Consider the following 20,772-nt stretch of genomic DNA (forward strand, 5'->3'; position numbering starts at 1 on the left):
CTCTTTTTTCTTTAACAAGTACGGATCGTCAGAGAAGTCAAACATCAACGCAACCGCATTTGAAAAATATTGTTCTGTTATAAAATATGCACCCTTCTGCGATACTTTCTGAATGTATTCAATATTATGTAATATTATTATTTAAAATGTAAAATATCTCCACGACAAAGGACAACTTAAAAATGCTGAATAAAACTTAGGGACGTGGTCCCTTTAAGAACTTTTGCACATACCGGAAGTGGTACTGTCACCTTTTGAGTATTTCTCTCAGGTCCAGTGTTCAGAGGAGTAATATTTCTGATAACACTTGTTAGTGCTTCGTATTAGGTAGTGCATTTTCACGCGAACTCGGTCTAAACGATGGCCCACTACGAAGAAATGGCCGTGCACGGATATGATGACTTCTGTCAGGCTGTATCTGAGAGAAAGGGAAAGGACATTTTTGTGTATTTCTCTGGTAATAAAGACGCCCAAGGAAAGAGCTGGTGCCCCGACTGTGTGACAGGTAATGTGATATATCGTCTACCTAGATTAAACCTGTATAATATAGCCAATAGATGTGTGTAAGTTACTTTCATTTTGAGTAGACTTGAAATGTATGATCATCTATAACCGTATGGGACAAGCTTGTCATTGTTCTGGTCGTGAGACGTTCGTAACCTGTATGTCTTTCATTGATCTTTACTTACATTTGGTGCATTGTTCCTTTCAGCGGAGCCCGTTGTAAGAGGACAGATGACTCATCTTCCTGAGGGCTCTGTCTTCATCTACTGTCAAGTGGGAGAAAGGGCCTAGTCAGTATTTTACTTTTCTATCTTTAATGAAACACTGTGCTGTCACAAGACAGTGTGTGCTGCGACTAACACTTAAAACGATCAGTTGAATCATCTGCTCGAATGAAATATGATAAATAATGGCCACTACAGGTAATAAGAGCTCAACAACGTAACATCTCCAAAAACTGTTGATTTACAGTTCGACCAACAGCCGAATACTCAAATAGATTTGATAGATTCTATCAAATCTATTTGAACATGATTTTGAAACAGTATAAAATGGAAAGACAGGTAATTCTTCTTCGTTTATGAAGCCAATAACAAGTATGTATACCTGCTAAAGTACAAAAAAAAGTATGTGATCAACAAAATATCAATTTAAACATTTTCTGTTGTTCAACTGGCAATTTGAGTAACTAATGGTTTCAGAATTACATTTTGCAATTGCATTTCATGAATTCATATTTTAGGGAACTGATACAAACTGTAGAGCCAGTTACAGTGAGCTCAGTTGTGAAATATTACATTTCTAGACAGCCAGCACGTATTTTGTGTCACGAGGATGAATCTGATGCTTAGAAATAATTAAATAAACCTAATAGAGGAATGGTAGCCGAGAGAAAACATTGAGCTTTTACTAGTCAAGACAGAAGTATTTCTTTAAGAAACTTCATTATCTTTTAATTAAGACTACTTTGACATTGTGATATTTGCACCCATTCAGTCATACATCTGTATTACATGTTGACCATCTGCATGCAAACAATGGATTTGATCAGGCCATAATGCTACTAGACACATATACGATAGACTATTGTCTGTAAAAGACAAAAAATGATTTCTGTTCTATGGTATGCTGTATAAATGTATAATATACATTAGAGCACCAAATAATGCTTATTCATAGATTTCATAATACTTTACTTCTCCAAAAAATGACAGATTTCTGAAAATGCATTTTCATGTTTGTCACGACCTGGGAACTGTCAAAATGCTGGAAAGCTGAAAGTCCTCTTCAGCCTTCCCGTGTCTGCTCTCTCAGATGTGGTCCTGATGAATTATATCAGCTGCCTAATCATGTTTTTGTTCATGCTTCAGTTGGAAGGATTCAAATAATGACTTCAAGAAGGCGCTGAAGTTGAGTGGAGTTCCCACTCTGCTGCGATATGGCACGGTAAGAATAATTTGCCTCACTATCATATTGACATGATTAGGCTAAAATGAGTTTTACTGGAAATCTTTTGCAGAAAAATCCATAGAAATGAGATAATAAGAGACAATATTCAGGTATCATCCAGTCTCATATAAAATGTTGCATATGAAAAAGCACAATCTTATAATATTGCTATGGCTAGAGTGGTCTAACGAGTGTATTTATCCCCCCCCCCCCCCCCCCCCCTGTAATCCTGTTTCAGCCTCAGAAGTTGGTGGAGGAAGAATGCTTCAAATCAGAGCTGGTGCGGATGATGTTCACTGAGGACTGAGGGATCCTGCGCTGTTCACATCCGCCATTTCATCATTTCTTCAATGTTAAACAGTAAATTCACCACCATTCAATTCCAGCATTATTGACAACCATGCACAACGTTCATCTCCTTCTGCAATGTGATGCAAATCTGCAACTGTGTAAGTTTACAACCAAGATAATGAGCATCCAACGTAAGACACAGCTACTCAATTAATCCAGCACTTGAACGTCTGCAAAGAGAAACACGAAGTACGGATGTAACTCTAATAGTGATTCTTCTTGGGCTGCTTTATGTGCAATCACTCAATTGTTATTTGTTATTTGAGTTTGATATGTTTCTTCAAATGTAACGTTAATCTAAAACACTAGTTGATTACATTTATAAAAAAATCATTGTGACCATTTTTTATGTGATTATTTGTGTTGCCTTGCAGTAAGAATCAAATAAAGTAACACTTGATGTTGAACATGTGTAGCAGAAGAAACCATTCTTTGCAGCGATGACTCCGATGAAGGCTTAAAATGTGCCTGTCTCACGACGATGTTTTTATTGGATGATTTCTGTTCTTGGGGATATTGACATTTGAACAAAGTTTTTATTTAAACTACAAGTGTTTTTCACCATTTTAAGACTATTTTCCTCCTCCATGCACCTTGGAAGTAGGTGAAGTTTTGCCAGGAATAAATGTACTCCACTTAGTTTGTTGCAGCCCGGGTAGCTTCCTGTTGTGGACACTAGGTGGCAGCATATCCTTAGGAATAGAGTGTAGTTTACCCCAACCTTAATCTTTTTTAAATTAGCACATTTTCATCTAGAGTTGCTTAATGAAACTTGTTAAATAATCAAATCCTAAGCACTTAATACAACATAATGTAAATTGAATGATGTAATGTAAATAAAACCTAAAATCCAACTGCTTTTATGTGTGAGTGTGAGTGTGAGTAAACGGAACATGTATCAGGATTAAGCTGCATTTTCTATTCTAAACACATAAAAAAACAAAACTTAAGAGTATAGCCTTAAAGTGCCATATTTGTACCAGATGCCGTGATTAAAGTCTCTGCTATGCGGGGGGCGGGGGGCGCGCAACCGCTGTTGCAGTCGGGGCGATTTAAGCGGAGCGCATTCCTGCACAGCGCTCACACCGGAGGACGAGCCGCGGTGAGACACACACACACATACACCGCAGCGCCTCAACCGGGGCCAGGAGCTCACCTAAAACCTCAGATTGGAGGTGGAGGAAGTACCCGGTGTCGCTCGAACACGAGCGTTTTACACGCACAGCAGCCTCGGCTGAGGGGTAACGTTGTGCGTTCGAGGACCGTGCGCCGCGATGTCGGAGTTTCTGGTGAGTCTGCTCGGGGAGCGGCTCGTAAACAGCGAGAAAGCCGAGGTGGACGTGCAGTCACTGGGCGCCAAGCTGTCCCTGGTCGGGCTCTTCTTCGGATGCAGCCTGAACGCCCCGTGCAAGCAGTTCAACGGCAGCCTGTCCGAGTTTTACAGCAGGTTCAAAAAGGCGTCGGAACACAAGGACAAATTGGAAGTCGTCTTCATCTCGTCCGATCAGGACCAGATACACTGGCAAGACTTTTTGCAGGAGATGCCGTGGCCCGCGTTACCTTTCAAAGACCGACACAAAAAGGTAAGATTGGGCTGTGGTGACGAAGAGGAACACCGGCAAAATCAGTGCTTATTCTCCGAAGAGGCTTTAGTGGGAATGAGTGGGAAAGCCCCTGTTGGCCATGTCTGCTTCTTCTGTCTGTGCACAGGTGCACAAGGTTTAATGTGGGTCCTTAAATTAGTTTCCTTGCATCATTAACGTTTTTTTTAAAATCAGATTCCATCAAATCTGACTTTAATTATATGGGCTTCTGTCATCTTATAATAAACCAAATAAATGTAGTTATTGGAAACACACACAAACATAATTCAGAAAATCTAATGTTGTAAAGCCAGGGGTTAAAAAAAAAAGGATCTGCGAAATGTCATCAGTGTTTGCAAAGACTTCTGAGCAATTTAACGAGGAATATTACAAACAAACATTATATTTCACCCTTTAAATAATAACACTTGCAGCTCTAAATAAACCATTTGTCCAGTTTGTTCCTGACTTCATTTTTTATCAAGATAATCTAAATGTGGCAGACCAGACATTCCTAACTTATTATCAGGAGAGGAAACGGAAAGAAAGGCTTAACGTCTCTCTCCACTGACTAACGTTTCTGTTCAAGGAATGGTTATTGGCACATAATATTTCAGCCAAACGTCTCAGAGCACTGTTATTTTTGGATATATCTTATTATCCGTGTGCCCAGTGATGGCCTTTTCTTTTTGCCATCATCTCATCTATATCTTTTACTGGTTTATGGATTATTATTACAACAATGCAGTGCTTGGAAGATTTCTAGTTAATTCTTTTGATTTGTCCCACGTATTAAGTATATTTAAATCATGAGGCAGCTTGGATTTTATTTCTGTAATATTTATTTTGAAAATGTAGTGTAAATACTGTAGCTTTACTCTGGAAATAAACAAAGAAAATGTGTATATATATATATATTTTTAGATTGTCACTATATTATCAAATTGCATCATTTATATCATCATACATTTGACTCTAATCTCATATTTTGATGAATTTCTAAGATTCATATATATATATATATATATATGTGTGTGTGTGTGTGTGTGTATATATGTGCGTATATGTGCTACAGGACATCTGTGGGCCATCCGTGTTGTGTTTGCAGCACAGGTCTCTTTCACTAAATCTAAATGTAGGTGCAGATGAGGCACGAACAAAGATCCGTTGGTCAGTTTGGTTTTGCATTGTATCAGCCATGCATGTCGGTGAATGCTGATTTTTGTTTGCAAATTAAAATGGATTGCTATGGATTCAAATGTTCGAGGATTTTGACCCTTTTTGCTTTTTAAGATAAGACTTGATTATACTTTTAGGAGAAAATGTACCTTCTCATGTCATACAATATGTGTTACAAACCAGAGTGGCCTAAAAATGTTTAGTAGCCCACATCTTGTCTTCAACACTGTCTGTATTCTGTCAGAAAGGATGCATGTTTATCAGACTTGCCACGTTTAGCCATTTCAACCCTAACCGCTCTTTGTGTCGGCGAGGCATGACTTGGACTGCATCATTGTCTTGTAAATTCTTTCAGATTGCCACTGATGATTTCCGTTACACCTCATAATGAAGTCCAGGCATGAATGAGGCTCACAGATGACAGGGGGGCGGGAGGAGGAGGGGGGGGGTTGTCTTGTTGGCGTCTGGGGCGGAGCACGTCCATCGCTACAGTGCAGCGTTATTGTGTGTGTGTGTTTTTTTTTTTTTTAAACCGCTCCTGGAGAATGTCTGTGGCATCAACATAACCATTGTTCATGCTCTTGTTGGTGGTCTATTGGCTGCCTCGGCCTTATGACAATACAGCAGCACAGTTGTGGATCGGTGTTTTGCTGAGGCCTGCAGTTTTGGTCCAGTCTGGGCTTCATCCAACCTCTCGGCCTATTCTCTCTCTCATCATTGTAACAACAGCAGTGGAAACCCGTGTGAGCATCGGCAGCTTTAGTACAAGAACACTATTTTATAAATGTGAGAGGCGTGCAGAGCGTGTTGTTACCCCTCATCATCTGCTAGTTCATGTATGATTTATGCATGTTGGCATTTCAATTATATTTTAATGGTACATGCATGTATACGCTGGGATCTGCGCATTAATTTAAATTGCAGCATTTCCTTTTTTTCCCCTCTGGATATTGTTGGTTTGATGAGTTGTAGAGCTGCAATAATTAGTTGATCAACAGAAAATTAATTGGCAACTATTGTGATAATCGATTGTACGTTTTACAAAATGTTCAGACACTAATATGCCAAATATGTGCTTGTTGCAGCCTCTTAAATGTGATGATTAGATGCATTTCTTTGGCATTTATGATAGGGAAGTTAATATCTTTGGGTTTTGGACTGTTGCTGGAATAAAACAAGCAATGTGAATACATCAAATTAGGCTGTTGGGAATTTGTTAGTTATTGGTCACCATTTTCTGACAACAACGAATCAGCTAATCAAAACGTATGAATGTAATGAACATAATTGTCAGACGCAGCCCTAATTAATTGCCCATTGTGTGTGTGTGGATTTATGCGTCTTGGTGGAACACAAGGTGGTCTTAAAATTAGACGTGTCTACTTCACGTGTGAGATTCATATTTTGCAAATAAGGAAGTGTGAAGTCAGCTGGTGACGAGATCGGACAACAGAGTCTCTCATTTGGCTCCGAGTAACAGACGAAGACGGAGAGAGCTGAAGATGTCATGTCATGTCATGTCATGTCTGCATGTGAACTTCACAGAAAGTGATGCGTGACGTTGACTCAGTGGAGGGCCGTGTTGATGTTGCTGGTCTGCAGACTAAGTGGCCCTCTCACCTCTCGTCTCGGGCTCTATTTGACTTGGTGCAAGCCGAGCTCATCCCCCCCCCCCCCTGAAGGGTGCACTTTCTCTTTCAGAGCCTCGGCGCCCACCTGAGAATCTCCGACTGCACCTCCACTCCTCCTCCTCACCCATCTGCCCTGTACTGACTTGGCTATATCTCACTGGAGGCTGTCCTCTGTCCTTTTTACTCGGGGGGGGGGGCCTTCCTGATGCAGACAGTGCGTATTTAATCAAGAGGGGGGGTAATATTCTTGATAAAATACAGAGAGAAAGGAAAATCTGGTGTTGTTAACTTAAAGGTCAGTTATAGAGTGGAACATAGTTGGTTAGTAGTCTCTTATTTGATATTTTGCGTTCAGAAAGAGGTGTCACTCTTAAAGCCAGGCAGACCACAAAGTCAGAACCCTGTTTCTGAACAGCATAGACTCTATGCTGTTCAGAAACAGGGGACAAACACTATCCTCTATGGCATAGAGGATAGTGTTTGTCTCCGGGAATCCTCCAATAGCGTGTTCTCCCCGAGTGGACGTCTGCTTGTTGTCCAGGGTCGGCCAGCTGTCTGGCAGTATTGGCTTGCTGGCAATGCCTTACATGGACTTGTGCAGCAGGAGGGAGAGAGTTCTATGTAAATCAATTAAAGCCTTGGCCAACGCGATGTGAAAACCCAACTTGACCAAAGCGGGGAGAACAAGCTGAGACGCTGCCAGAGCTGCTCCTGCAGGGGGGGAGGGGGGGAGGATCTCATCGCAGTGAGAGAAAGGCCTCTTGTTCCAAGTCCTCCTGGTCGGGGGTTCTGCTCCGTAGCCGGCCCCCAGAGGCAGGACGGCCGCTCACTCGGCCCACAGCCAGGGGCTAAGGGTGCAAGGGGCTTCGGAGAGGGGCTGAGGACGTCTTTCATCAATAGGTCACTGATCTGCTGAAAGCTGCAGAGCACCCAGCCCATTATAGCTCCTTGCACTGTGACAGCAGAAACGGCTTGAAAAGGGGGCCCAGACTGTTTAATCTGCAGGTGGTAATTCCCTCTTCTTGATCCGTCCATGTTGCTGTTGGCCCGTACCGTTGGATGTTTTCTTCTTTCACTCGCACAGTGTGGGTTAATAACGTCAACAGAATGTGACATTTTTGAGGTTTCTCTGATGTGGAACATCTGTAATTGGGAGCTTTTAGAAATGTAATTGTAGGAGAGGATGTATTCGTCACCAGTTTCTGCTCGGCATGCCTGTGCTGCAGCCCAGGGGAGCAGACGTCAGCCAGATATCAAACTGAGGTCTTTAAGATCGCCAGGTTGGTAGTAGAGGTGTTTCACCACGATACGGTATTATATTGATTCTTTGGACATGGATACAATATTTGTTTATTACAAAATCTGCAATGATGCAATTTTGATTCAATTCAGGGGCCTGCGATCGATTTGAGACGATATCATGTGTCCATTTAACACACTCGGTTACATTTCAACTCACAAAAAGCAACTAAAATATGATTTGGCTCTGTAGGTAGGAGGTGCGCGTGGAAGGAAATGGTGACGCAGACGTGCATATCTTGATGATAGGTATCGATGTTTTCTCTGTACATCGATAATATTGGATGGTTGACCACTGAATCGATATATCGATCCAGATCGATGCATTGTTACACAGTAGGAAGGTAGCAAAAATATTTACATTTCTGCAAGACGTTGAATGAATATATTATTGTAAAAACATGCAGAATTCATTAGATCCAAAGACAGTGACTTTCCATTGGGAAGGTTAACTAAGGGTGATGTAGGAGGATGCAGACTCAAACATACAGTAGACGAGGGTGGCCTAACGTGGCCTACTCCTCCACATAAAGCTGTGAACCTGAAACAGTGACGCTCTCTTTTAGATTCCTAACTCTGATCAAAGTACAGAAGCTTTAAGTAGCCTGGTCTGAAGTTGGCTCTGGGACTAAATGGAGAATAAGATAATCCTTTCTTCAAGGTGTTTGACCCTGGCAGATAAGATGACTATAATGAAAAAGAACACCTAACGTAAAGTTTCATGTTTAATTACATTTTAAAGATTAGCTGATTGGATATTTGCAATGTTGTTTTTGTTTCACTGGTTGTGAAATATGCATCACTTCAGTGCCAGCAGTGTATCAGCGGTGTAATACAAACACATGTAGTATTGTAATGCCATGGCTTTTGCAATTACTACTATGTATACATTCTGTTGGGTTTTGTGTAAGCTGACCTTGTAGAAACTGTTGCTCTGGCTGGAAGTGTGCATGCCTGGCTGCGGGTGCTGTAGTTTAAGATGACCCCATTGTCCTGCAGCTGTGAGGCCTTGTTGCTGTGCGCCATGTTTGACAAGAGCTTATGTAAAGAATGTGGGCAGACACCTGCTCCACTGAAGCCGTTCAGAGCCAGAGGGCATGGAAAACGCTGTGTTTGTGAGGGCTCAGGATACTTGGCAATGCCAACTGTTACATCTCACACCACCAAGCTTGTGTTACGGTCTTCTTTCACCGCCCATTGTGTCCTCTTTACTGGGAGATCTGTAATATTATGAGAGGCCACAATGGAGATCTCATCAGAGGTGAAGTTCGGAGGCTCGCCTTACCCTAGTGAAAGTTTAGGGAACAGTCGCACTGTGTGTCTCGTAGAAACCCATTCCCTGTTGCAACTTCATCTGTTTTTACTTCTGTTATCTGCCCGTCGGAGGACAACACACACTAGCTGTAAGGCTTCGACCTCCGTCCGCGGTCCTTGGACCCCTGAAACGATACTCTGGGATTGAGTTTTCTCTCTTTGTCTCCGTCTTCTCCAGCTGGACTGTGTGGTTTTCAGTCAAGACTTTCCAAAGCGGAGTGACGTTAAAGGTAATGGTCATGGCTAATGTGTTCACCGCAGTGTCTGCAGTAGCTCTCGATGAGAACAGCAGATGATTCCTCCGCTTGCGCACATTACCCCAAACCCGCCCATTTGACACATACTTGCCAGTCAAATCATCCAAACCAGTGCAGCATAAAGTTCAACATGTGATCACTTGATATTCATCTTGGACTCTACTGATGACAGGAAAACAGCTCAGACCAAGCTTCTTTCCATGGAAATAAGCAGCGGGTTGTTACTTCAATTCATAAATCTTCCATCATCCGCTATGTGTTTCTTTCTTTCTTTCTTTTCTTTTTTAATGCTACTGCGACCGTATCCGGGAGGTTTGTTCGTCCTCTTTTCTCTGAGCCGAGAACCCGTCACGGACGGGTTGTTTGTGCGTGGACCCTCCCCCACTCAGTCCTCCGGTCTCTAATTGCCCCACACTGCAGCTCAGCAGCCCCTTCCAACATAATAACAGCATAGCCGCCCCAGGGGCATCCTGCCATCCGGAGCCGTCTTTCCCCTTCCTTTTGTTATCTCTCCTAGATTGAATGTTGGCTCTTTGTGATTGCCCAGTTCCCCCCTCATCATCAGCACTGATCGTATTTCTTAAGCTAAATAAAAAGACACAGTGATGGATGCATGCTTTGGTCCGTCACTGGAAATGTTCATCTTTGTCTCTGACTCTCAATGAAACCTATCTTCTTCAGGATGCTGTATCAGTGAGTGGCAGTGTTGATTTGATGTAAATTTATTCATTGTATGAACATTTCTGGCGTGACAAGTTTCCCCTTGGACGATAACCCTTTCCCTTCCGTGTGACCTCCGCCCTGCTTCCAGGATGGCAGCACTGTTGTGTATATGCAAGCAGTGAAACCCCCCCCCCCTCACTAGGGTGTTTTCATCCGAGTGTAAGTGCTCCTGCAGCTCCCGCTCCCGTCTGAAAAGAAGCTCGCCGTACAAAGAGACCCACTGGCTCAGCGTGTAGCATGGCACACTGGCACCAGCCCCGCTGTCTTGCCTCCAGTTTAGCTGGTGCATGTAGCGAAGGGATTTTTTTTACCTAGCAACTGACAATCAGCAGCTTGATTTCTTGAGTGCAAAGCCGTTTTCGGTTATGCTGCCTTAATAATGGTATTGTGTTGTTTGTGCTGCGCTTGATTACACCTAAATGATGTGCATTGGCCATTCCCAACCACTAACCCAGGTTGTACCTCTGCGGTTGTGGAGAGACGGTGGAGTAGCTCAACTGATTAAAAACTAAAGACATATTGACAAATTTGTGTTTTGGAGGAAAATAAGCATTGGATTACAAACTGGTGTGATAAGTGATGGATAAACCGTTATTAGTGGCTGAAAGTGATGTACTGTGTAAACGCGTGAAATAGTTAAAAGTAATAAACAGCTGAAATAGAAGGTGGGAGTCACTCCCTCAAGCTAAGAGAAAAGGCTCCACTCTGCTCTGATGGGCTTTGTGGGCCGCCCACATCTTCTATGATTCAACATAGATTTCATGTGGGCAATGCACTGCATCTTATTTATTGTCTGCTGCTGTAATCACATCGTGGGATTTTTAATGTTGTGGATCAATTTGTGAGACAACTTTGTGAGTTTCCAAATACCTAAACATGTATCACGGTATACTGTACAAGGATGAAGATCATCTGGCTTTCATTTTGGGTTTTTTCAACCCATCCTGGGCCTTATAACAAGCAGGACTGTGGAAAACGAAAGTCGTAAATGGCCTGAGTGGAAAGGGATCAAGAGAGTTCTAAAGCTGTGATATCTTCAGTATCAGACGACAGTGGTCAAGAACGTAAACAAGCATATTTCCCAAAATGTTGAGCTATTCCTGTAATGAAGTATTGACAGTATGGATAGTATTTGCAATATGCCAAGTCTCGTCTGTCACATCCTATGACAACCTGTCAGCATGCACATGCACTCACACACCCGCCAACCCCAGTCATTCAGCAACAGACAGACTGAAGAACCAGTGGAAACTGAACAATATTAAAATCCAGAAATAGCACTTTGTCAGTTTATTTGACCGCTCAAAGAAACTTTCACCCAGACCAGGCCAAGTCCCTTATTCTTCTTTCTAATTGTAACTTGCTTGTTCATATTTACCCTTTTTGTTTACTGTTTCAAGGAGTAAATGTACATGTGTTCATTTTACGTAATTCAGATCAGTTGGTTCTAACTGCCGCTTGAACCTCACTTTGCTTCTAGGCAGATGCTACATTTACAGTAAGCTGATAATCTCCCACCGGACAGCGAGCCAGCTGAGGATATATCGTGTCTGAAAGGTCACAGACGGCCTCCATAATATCGAAGTAGCTCTCAGTTTTCATGGCTTAGCGTGGTAGCAAGTTAAGGATTTTAACAGTTGCTGAAAAAAAAAAATAAAAATTTATAAGCAAGCATCGTCAAAAGTACTTTTTGTCGGACCTCAGCAACTCAACGAGACTAGAGCTGCGTAGCCAATTTAAATGCTGTCCTCGCTAAGTTGGCATGTTGCATTAAGTAAAAGTAGAAAATAAATTGAGGGGAGTCTGGCTGAAGCAGATCTCATGGCCTGAGAGAGTTTGCTCATTATATTTTATAATAACCACTTGGAATCATTTCCAGGCGCACCCATACCCTGCTCCTCCAGGAGATCGCATACAAACAAGCATTCTTGAATTTGGATCATTTAATGTATTTTTGATTTTGTGTGTGTGTGTGTGTGTGTGTGTGTGTGTGTGTGTGTGTGTGTGTGTGTGTGTGTGTGTGTGTGTGTGTGTGTGTGTGTGTGTGTGTGTGTGTGTGTGTGTGTGTGTGTGTGTGTGTGTGTGTGTGTGTGTGTGTGTGTGTGTGTGTGTGTGTGTGTGTGTGTGTGTGTGTGTGTGTGTGTGTGTGTGTGTGTGTGTGTGTGTGTGTGTGTGTGTGTGTGTGTGTGTGTGTGTGTGTGTGTGTGTGTGTGTGTGTGTGTGTGTGTGTGTGACATTTGTGAGCTATTACTGAGGGTCACTGGTGGGCAAGCTCATCTGGAAAACTAATAATGGTGCTGCAGGGTTGCCAATACATTGATTCACGCTGGTGTGTTTTCAGTAACATTACATTGACAATATGAAGCAGAGTTATTTATTAGCTGGCTACAAAATATTTACTGGCACTGAAAGCCTGTGGTGAATTATCATAATAATAGGTGTAGACTTACCTGCTTATGTCACTTACTGTATGTAATAATTAGTGATTTCAGTGTTGGCAATTCAAACATTTGTAGATTCTCTATGTGATTACAGCAGCTTTCTAAATATTCTGATAATATAAGTTTTTTTTATTTTTTTTATTTATTTTTTATTTTTTGTAGATAAAATGAGGCCACCCTGTAGTACAATAACTACAACAATAATCTTTTTTGATGTTACTTCTGGGGGTGCTATGTTTGTAAATTTCCCAGTTCTACAAATCTCTTCAACAGCAAACCTTTCCAGCATCTGTGAGATGCAAACATTGTTAGAGTACTTGAACCTGCATAACTGTAGAGTTAATACTTAATTGATTAATTAATAATAATAAAAAAATTGTATCTGTGAGCAGTGTGCAACAAGCTGGAAACACTGCAGAGTTGGGTGATCTACGAGTTTGTCATTTCAAGTGGTACCATTGTCATTGGATCCATGCCATTCAATGTTTTGTAGGGAAATTTCAATCAGTGATTTGTTTTAAATACTGACTGTACTTTGAGGCTGTTTATAATCTCTGCTCTCGACAAAACTGTCCTTTTTTTTTTTTCTTTTTTACAGTAGTTCTTCAGATTGTAGTGAGCGTTGAAGTCTGGCCTGTTTGTTCACGTCAGCGTCAGTAAGTAAAGTAAACAAGCACAGAACTTGACCTTGCTGCTGAGAAACACACTGCGTCTGTATAGTGTACCAGAGCAGCAGGCCAGAGGAGTCACTGATGGTAATCCATATGGAGTTATTGGCAATGTTGCTGGCTGTAACAGGGAAAAAGTTAGAGGGAAGACTCGATAAAAGGCTGGGTAACACTAACCATGACAGGAAGCAAGGGTGTCATGGGAGGTGCTGATTATCTGAGAGAAAGAGGGCTTGAACACTCTCTGAGTGAAGAAGTAGCCTTGGATATTATGCTAGCGCGAGGCCTGTTTTCTGTCTTCTGAGGCGTGCTGGTGTTCAGGTGTCACATCCCATTTTGAAATCAACTACGCCATGTCTTCCTTCAATAAAACCCCCACCGCACACATTGCACACATATTCCAGCTCATGCAGTTGCAATAAGGAGTGTGTTCGTCAGAAAAAGCCGCACACAAATCATCACACACTTTTAAGTTGTTGAGCGAGTGGACCCCCTGCTGAGGCTGCTCTGTGGCTTAGCGCTGGCTCTGTGTTTGGGGGCTAATCGCTGTTTTGATTAGTCTTTTCTTTTTTTTTTTTTTACCCAATCGGTTTATCATCTTAAGCCTGTTGTAAGGAGCACGAGAGGTCTCATCTTTTCACTGCGGAACGAGAGCGGCCCTCGGACACAAGTGTCCAGGCAATTAGAGACGCCGGGGCCTCAAGGAGAGATTACTGGCACACAGAGTTGTGGCCAGAGCGTCTTTCTAGTCGCGCGCATTGTTCACTCGGGTGTTGAGACACATGGCGCTTGGTGCTGTTTTCTCAAAGGGCTGCAGAGGAGATAACCGAACGCTGTCACAGGGCTCTTATCTTTGGATGCGACATCAAATTATAGACTTCAATGTTGTAACTTGTTTTCCCATAAATGATGGCAACAGGAGGTCTTGCTTTCTGATGTAGTAGCAGTATCCACACTTTCAGAGGAGGTATTCTCTCTTTCAGCCCATAATTTGACATTCAGTTGCTATTGTAATGTGACTATATTCTTATATATATATATATATATATATATATATATATATATATATATATATATATATATTATATATATTATTTATTTTTGGTTTCAACTTCCATTCCGCCTGGTGTTTTGTTTGGCTTATGGCAACATAATGTCAAGGCAGCATTGTAAAGCAGTTTGCATGCTAGTGAGCTCTGCGGAGAGCCTCAGGGTGCCAAATGAAAGTGTGCTGCTTTGCTTATGGTTGAGTAAGCCTGATTATATTCATATTAAAAAACGGTCGTTACCTAAGGTTCAACAATATATACATAATATATACATTGGGATAACATAAATGTATCTCTCTGTTTGTAGTCCACCTTATAGGTAAGGTTGCACATCAAGGGCAAAGATTGTGGAGCTGAAATACTTTGTGAGGTATTTGCTGTATTGGCAAAAGCAGATGTTCCCATCTGGTTTTTTTTTTGTCATAAAAAGTTCCTCAGTTGATTTACTACAGTGATATTCTATACTGAGTGACATAAAGTGACACATGCCCACTCCTCCCACTTCCAGGTTGAGCTATAAAAAAAAATCCTAAAACTGTCTCATAAAGATCACGACTGAGCAGATGCAGCAAGCCTTCACAATAGCATTTGATTTCTGGATTTCATCCAGCAACCTCACTGACGTGAAATAACAATATAGATTTTCAGTATACGCCCACATATGTGTCACTTTTTATGGATTGACTAATGACTCACACTTTTATTACTTCCATTCCATGTGACTACCTTTTTGAAAAATAGCTTGTCAAGAAATAAAAGAGATATATTGGCACAGAAGACCTGCTTTGTTCCCTGAAAGGTTAAAACGTAAGAACCATCCCCCCCCCCCCCCCCCCCCCCCCGAGGATGGCCATGACAATATAATGTCACATTGCTGCTCAAGCATTCACACACATTCACAACTATGTACATTTTTTTTATTATAACATCCAAAATATTGTCTTCACAGGGAGACCAACAGATTGAGTTTTCCTATGTGAACAGGACTTAACGCTAAGGTTTTATGGTTTCTTCCTCTAAAGGAAATGAACTCGTAGAAAGCTGACGAGCTTTAAAGTGAGGCCCTGCTGATGTGACTTGTAGCCTGTCGGGTGTTAAATTGAGTCCGGAGACCGTGCGAGCTTAGGGAGTGGGTAAACACAGACAAAATACTCAACCCTCCCCGCTGCCCCACACTCCACCAGTATGTCACTCGCCACCTGCTCATTTGACAGCGCTGCTGGTTTTGTGAAGCAGCAGGTGTGCTCTTCAAGTCCTAGTGGTAGCAGGTTACGATCCGGCAACCCCGGTCCGTGTGTTGTGCTCAGTAAGCCTGCTTTCTCTAAAAGTGGAATAGAGACTATACGCTGGGATCATTAAGTGTGGCCGCATCAATAGCCAAGTGTTGGTGTGCGCACACAATCCCCCACAGAAGCATGCAAGCGGAAAGAAAGGCCGGATGTCAGGAATGTGTGTGTCTTTGTGCCAAGTCGTACCCTTTCCCCTTCTCCCTTTTCATCTATCATATAATTATGGTGTGCAGCAAGAGCTGGAGGTATGTACCATGTTTTTAAAAGAGTGAAAGGGAGAGAATAAGACTAAAGAATTATTGTTGCGATTATTTTTGAAATGAAACCGGGCTCAAAAGATAAAAGGTGAGACCCGAAACCAGAAGGCACAGTTTTGATCCGTTTGCGTCTTTTTTGCAAGAGTGCAAAGAGGAGCTCGCTGCAGCCGAAAAGCCCGACATGTGGAATCATTTCTCTGCTGTCCGCCGAGTTGTGCTGTGAGGCCAAACCCCTTGAGAAACAAAGGCATCTCCATCACTTCATCGCTCCCCCCCCCCCCCCCTCAAGGCTTTGTTGCTCCAGGTGTTCAATGTCTGAGCAGTCAGAGATGAACTGCAGATAGACACTTTGTGCAAAGATACGTTTTTGGAAAGAGGAAGAAAAAACAAACAAAAAAAAGCCTGAACTTTCTGCAAGGCTGTCAAAATTCTCACAGGTGCTTTCTGAAACTCTGCTTTCCCTCAGTTGGACGTCTTCAAGCTTGAGAGGCTGAGTGAGGAATCCGCTTAACTTTGCTGTGGTGGGAGAAAAAAAAAAAAGATCTGGGTAGGGATCCACCAGTGGGGTGGAGATATGCTCATGATGTCTACTGTAATTATGCCCTCTAATTACTGGCATCAGAGCATAATCACAAAATATGAAAGCAGTATTTCACATCACTCGTGCTAACAGGCTATTATTATTGATGGTCTTTTTTTCTGTTTTTGAAGCCATTCCACCAAGGCAGAGCTGAAGGACGTAACGGTTTGAAGTACAGAACAATGTATAACGCTTTGGAAATAAAAGGTGGAACTGACTGCACATTATTTTGCTTCCTAGGCCTCCTTTTTAACATGCTCTTCCTTTATCCGTTCTCAGAAAGGGAAAGCAGAGCCGAGTTAAATACCTGGCGTGGCCTCAAAGCTCAGAATATTTCCGCGGAAAGCAGAGCGGTTTGTGCACGTTTGTGGATCGAGATAACAGATTGCATGTCTTTTGTGGCCGGTTAGTTAGCCCAGTTTTTTGAAAAATGGGTGTATCGCACACTGCCCTGGAATATTAGGTAACAACACACTGGGGTTTCTCAAGTGTGACCACTTTGATCTCGAGTCTGCTGGTATCAGAGTAGTGCCGTGAACCTTGACAAAATGGAGCAAGAGTGTAGATTATATTAAGACTAATATTCACTTATGAAGAGTTAGGTGTGACCTAGTTTGGTCTGATTTTACCGTGGCTCAGTTAGTTCTTATGTCTCGCTTTACAGCCTCCTGTTGAGAGGTGGTCTATTTTATTTTTCTCCTTCAGCTTCCCTTCCGCTGTAAGATCCTAGAGTTATTTTGGCCTTGAAAGCCAAACCTGCTGCCCTAGAATCATTTTTTTAATCAGGCTGCTTCCTCTTCGTTGATGGTTTACACTATCATCCACAGGATGTCAGAATAAGGCAGAAGAGTCAGAGGCACCCCTGCAACCTTTGCTTTTCCATTAGCAGAAAGACGGCGATGCAAAGAAGGATGGAAATATTGCATTTTCAATGATCTGCACCATCTTTGATCTTCAAATCGCAGCCATTACGTGTCATCATTTTCCATGTAAAATTCCTCAGATTACCATGCTTTTGATGTTCATTCAGACTCTGCTTTGATATCACCAGGCTGTGATTGTGAATGTAACTTCTGATTTTGTGCAGCGTTTACGCCATACAACAACACTGCTCATTATGCAAACACCCAGATAACACTTCTTTATCTGAACAATGAAAAATGTGTTCCAGTCACAGTCCGTTTGTATAGATGCCAGAGGGAAATATGCTGTTGGTTTTGGGGGTTTAGTGATGCAGTCGCCGGTTAGTTTGTGTGGCATTAAGTTTGCAGATAGAGAGACAAGAGCGAGGCTTCATCCACAATCCTGGGCCTGCTCTCGTGGTTTGCCAGTGGTGGAGTGTGAGCAGCTGTAGGAGGAAGCCAGCCTGAGGACTGAAATAATTACTGCAGTATGCTGGCTTAGTCAACACTGTTCAACTGCAGCTGTTTCCTTTTGCCGTTGAAAGAATTTCAAAGGATGTAATGTAGCTTTTTTTTTTTTTTTTTTTTTTAATATAATGAAAGGGGGGTCATAACTACCTAGCAGTGGTTTGCTGGTCTGTGGTGCCATTCTGGAAAGCAAATGCACTGAAAGTTTAATGGTCAGAGTCTGTGACCCGGACTGGGAGCTGACACTTAAGTGCAGACAGGACCACTTCGGAGATTTATTATCAACCTGATGGGCGTGGACGCACACTTGTGTGCTCACACCGTTTCGCTATGTTGTCTTTTATAGACTACACCCCCGCGGCAGCGTCCTCTTCCCACCAACACAAAAGAGAGCAGGACGAGCAAACCGGCTCTGCTTTCTCTCTATTTACGACGTGTGTTTTGCTTTTCTCCTGATGACGCTCTCCTCATTGGTCTTCACACATTTGGATGTTTTGTTTATGCAGAGGTGTAAAAGGCTCCCAAGGCAGCTTTTAAACTAGTATGAATCCTCAAGGCCACTGAAAACGTGGTTTCAAAGTATTTTTCATCACATAAATAGTCATGGCTTAATATGAAACTATCAAGGTAAAGTTTGGGGTGAAAAAAACGTCCTCTGTCCTCAGACAATCTGCTTCTTAAGGAGTGTATGGGCTCGGTTTGATCATATTTGATTGACAATGGACCGGCAACATAACAACCCCACTGTCCTCTTCCCACCTGAGCCCAGCTCACTTTAAAGCCAGTGAGAAGAGCTAAAAAAAAAAGAACGGAACAGACAGAAACATCTCATGTGAAATAATTAAAACCTTTATCTTTGGCAGAAAAGTGTGTGTGTGGTCATATACCTTGTCGTTCATAGTGAGAATCTGGTTGTGAAATATGTTTTCAGGGCCTTTGTTTTTAATGTGGAATCACGACGGAATTTGCAGCGCTTTAATGCGAGCTCATATTCCTCGTTCATGGCCCCGGCTCAAGGTCTTTTTAATAATTGCATTCACAGACATGGTGGGGTTTTTGCCTCTCGGCAACATCCTCCTGCCTAGCCATTTCCCAGATGAGCAGCGCTCTGTCATCTCCGTCTGCCAAACGCAGCCTCTGAAAAATGGAAACGCTCCAACAGTCAATCGCTTTGGTCAAAATGATGCTAAGCAGACGGTTCACTCACATACTGCATTGCTCCCACGATGAGGATAATATGTTATGCTCAACACATTTAGTTGATTGCCCATCCTCGTACATTTTCCTGTGCACAGGATGATGGAGATGTGAACATGGAAAGTCATTTCAGTGATCGTGAGGGTTGTGCATTACTGTGCCGACCTGTATCTTAACAGTTTCCTGTTACTCATCTGGGAGGCCAGACTTTCAAGTTTGTTTCCAGCGTGTGCCGCTCTTCCTGCACACTTTCTCAGGCTCTTAACAATAGTCCCCTCGTCGCTGGCCCCTCGTAATCCGCTTTACCACCCCCGTCCTTTTTTCCCTCTGTCCAACTTCTCAGCTCCCTCCAAAGGCCAGGCTCCCCGCTGTGTTGTCAACATCGACCAATCACGCTGAGATCTGCTGCAAATTTAAATGTTTGGAAATACTGCAAAGCTGCTTACGTGGAAGTTAAATACTTTGACTTTTAAAACCTTTCAGATGTTTAACTGAAACTTGTCGGTGAACATGAGAGGATGCTGAATCGTAGATAGAGTATAAGCTCGAGTGTAAGTGCTATTTTCGTTCATATTGTTGGGTTTTTTTGGGCAGCTTGCACATCTGACAGCTGATCAAGACCATAGCCATTTGCCCCACTCCATCCCAGTGTCTTACAGCAGCAAGATGGCTTCAGGATGCAGTATGTTTGTCATGCATTGTTCACCATCTGCTTTGATATTGTGCTCTGTGGTCTCTGTCCAGATTCCATGTTGAACAGAAAGTCAAAAGATGCTGAGCTAAAGAAAAAGAGGAAAAAGTAATTGGTCTCATTCCTTCTTTGTTGCCTTTGTTCGTGCAGAGTATTTTTTTGACCTTATAAAATCAATGCCGGTTTGTTTTACGACATGTTTATATCATCTGTGTGTGTGTGTGCATGACTCAACAGAAATGCCCTGATGTGGATATTTATTGGTGGTACAGAGGCACACAGGGGGGTCTGTGGATCTTTACTTTTTCCTTCCACATGAGCAGACCTCTCCTCCAGTTGAAACTCTCCCCTGTCTTATCGCGGAAGAGATTATTTCAGCTTGATTAAAAAATGTAATTATTCACCCATTTATCCCTTTATGCATCAAACAGCCTTTTCGCTTCAACGGAATGGCAAGTGACGGGTGGTAATTGTAGATCAAGGCCGGCTGCGGGGGGGGGCTAGGGGAGCTGGCGGCCGGCTGCCCCAGAACCACAGATGTGCTGCTGCTCGTTGTGGGAACTAAAAAAAATGGTGCTGCTTCTGAAGTCAACCCCTGCTCGCAGTGGCCGTGGCGGTTTGCCCCCCCCCCCCCCCCCCCCCCCCCCCCCAATGCCCGCCATACAAGGGCTGCTCTTTTCATTCCAGCGCTCGCTCGAAGTGATTCTTGCCCTTTGCCCCCCGGGCTGCCACAAGCGTCGTTGTCACTCAAGTTGAGTGAGCGCGAGCGCTGGAGGAGGGCCTGAAAGACAGTGACACTCCAGAAATCCACTTCAAACAAACAATTAGAGCACGCTGATACGTGGGGCTAATGGGCTTTTATGGGTATACGTAGAGGTAGCCTCGCTGTTGAGATGGTATGAATTATTAGCAGGTTTTAGGGGGGCTGCGAGGGAAATCC

General features: G+C 42.7%; 2 protein-coding genes across 2 annotated transcripts in view; both read left to right on the plus strand.

Annotated features, from left to right (window-relative positions):
• Window positions 1-248: 248 nt before the first annotated feature.
• txndc17 (thioredoxin domain containing 17) lies at window positions 249-2,711 on the plus strand. Its single transcript, XM_076100874.1, has 4 exons — window positions 249-505; window positions 713-794; window positions 1,875-1,950; window positions 2,192-2,711. The coding sequence occupies exons 1-4, from the start codon at window positions 361-363 to the stop codon at window positions 2,258-2,260; spliced, it is 372 nt and encodes a 123-aa protein (XP_075956989.1). The 5' UTR covers window positions 249-360; the 3' UTR covers window positions 2,261-2,711.
• An 838-nt stretch (window positions 2,712-3,549) lies between these two features.
• nxn (nucleoredoxin) overlaps window positions 3,550-20,772 on the plus strand; it is a 56,811-nt gene continuing 39,588 nt past the window's right edge. Inside the window, exon 1 of the mRNA XM_076100723.1 lies at window positions 3,550-3,887. Within this exon, the coding sequence (XP_075956838.1) occupies window positions 3,579-3,887 (309 nt within the window). The 5' untranslated portion in view covers window positions 3,550-3,578. The remainder of the gene's footprint in view (window positions 3,888-20,772) is intronic.

This window comes from Anarhichas minor, unplaced genomic scaffold (genome assembly GCF_050575085.1).
Source record: "Anarhichas minor isolate MPS153535 unplaced genomic scaffold, ASM5057508v1 ptg000026l, whole genome shotgun sequence".
NCBI lineage: Eukaryota > Metazoa > Chordata > Actinopteri > Perciformes > Anarhichadidae > Anarhichas > Anarhichas minor.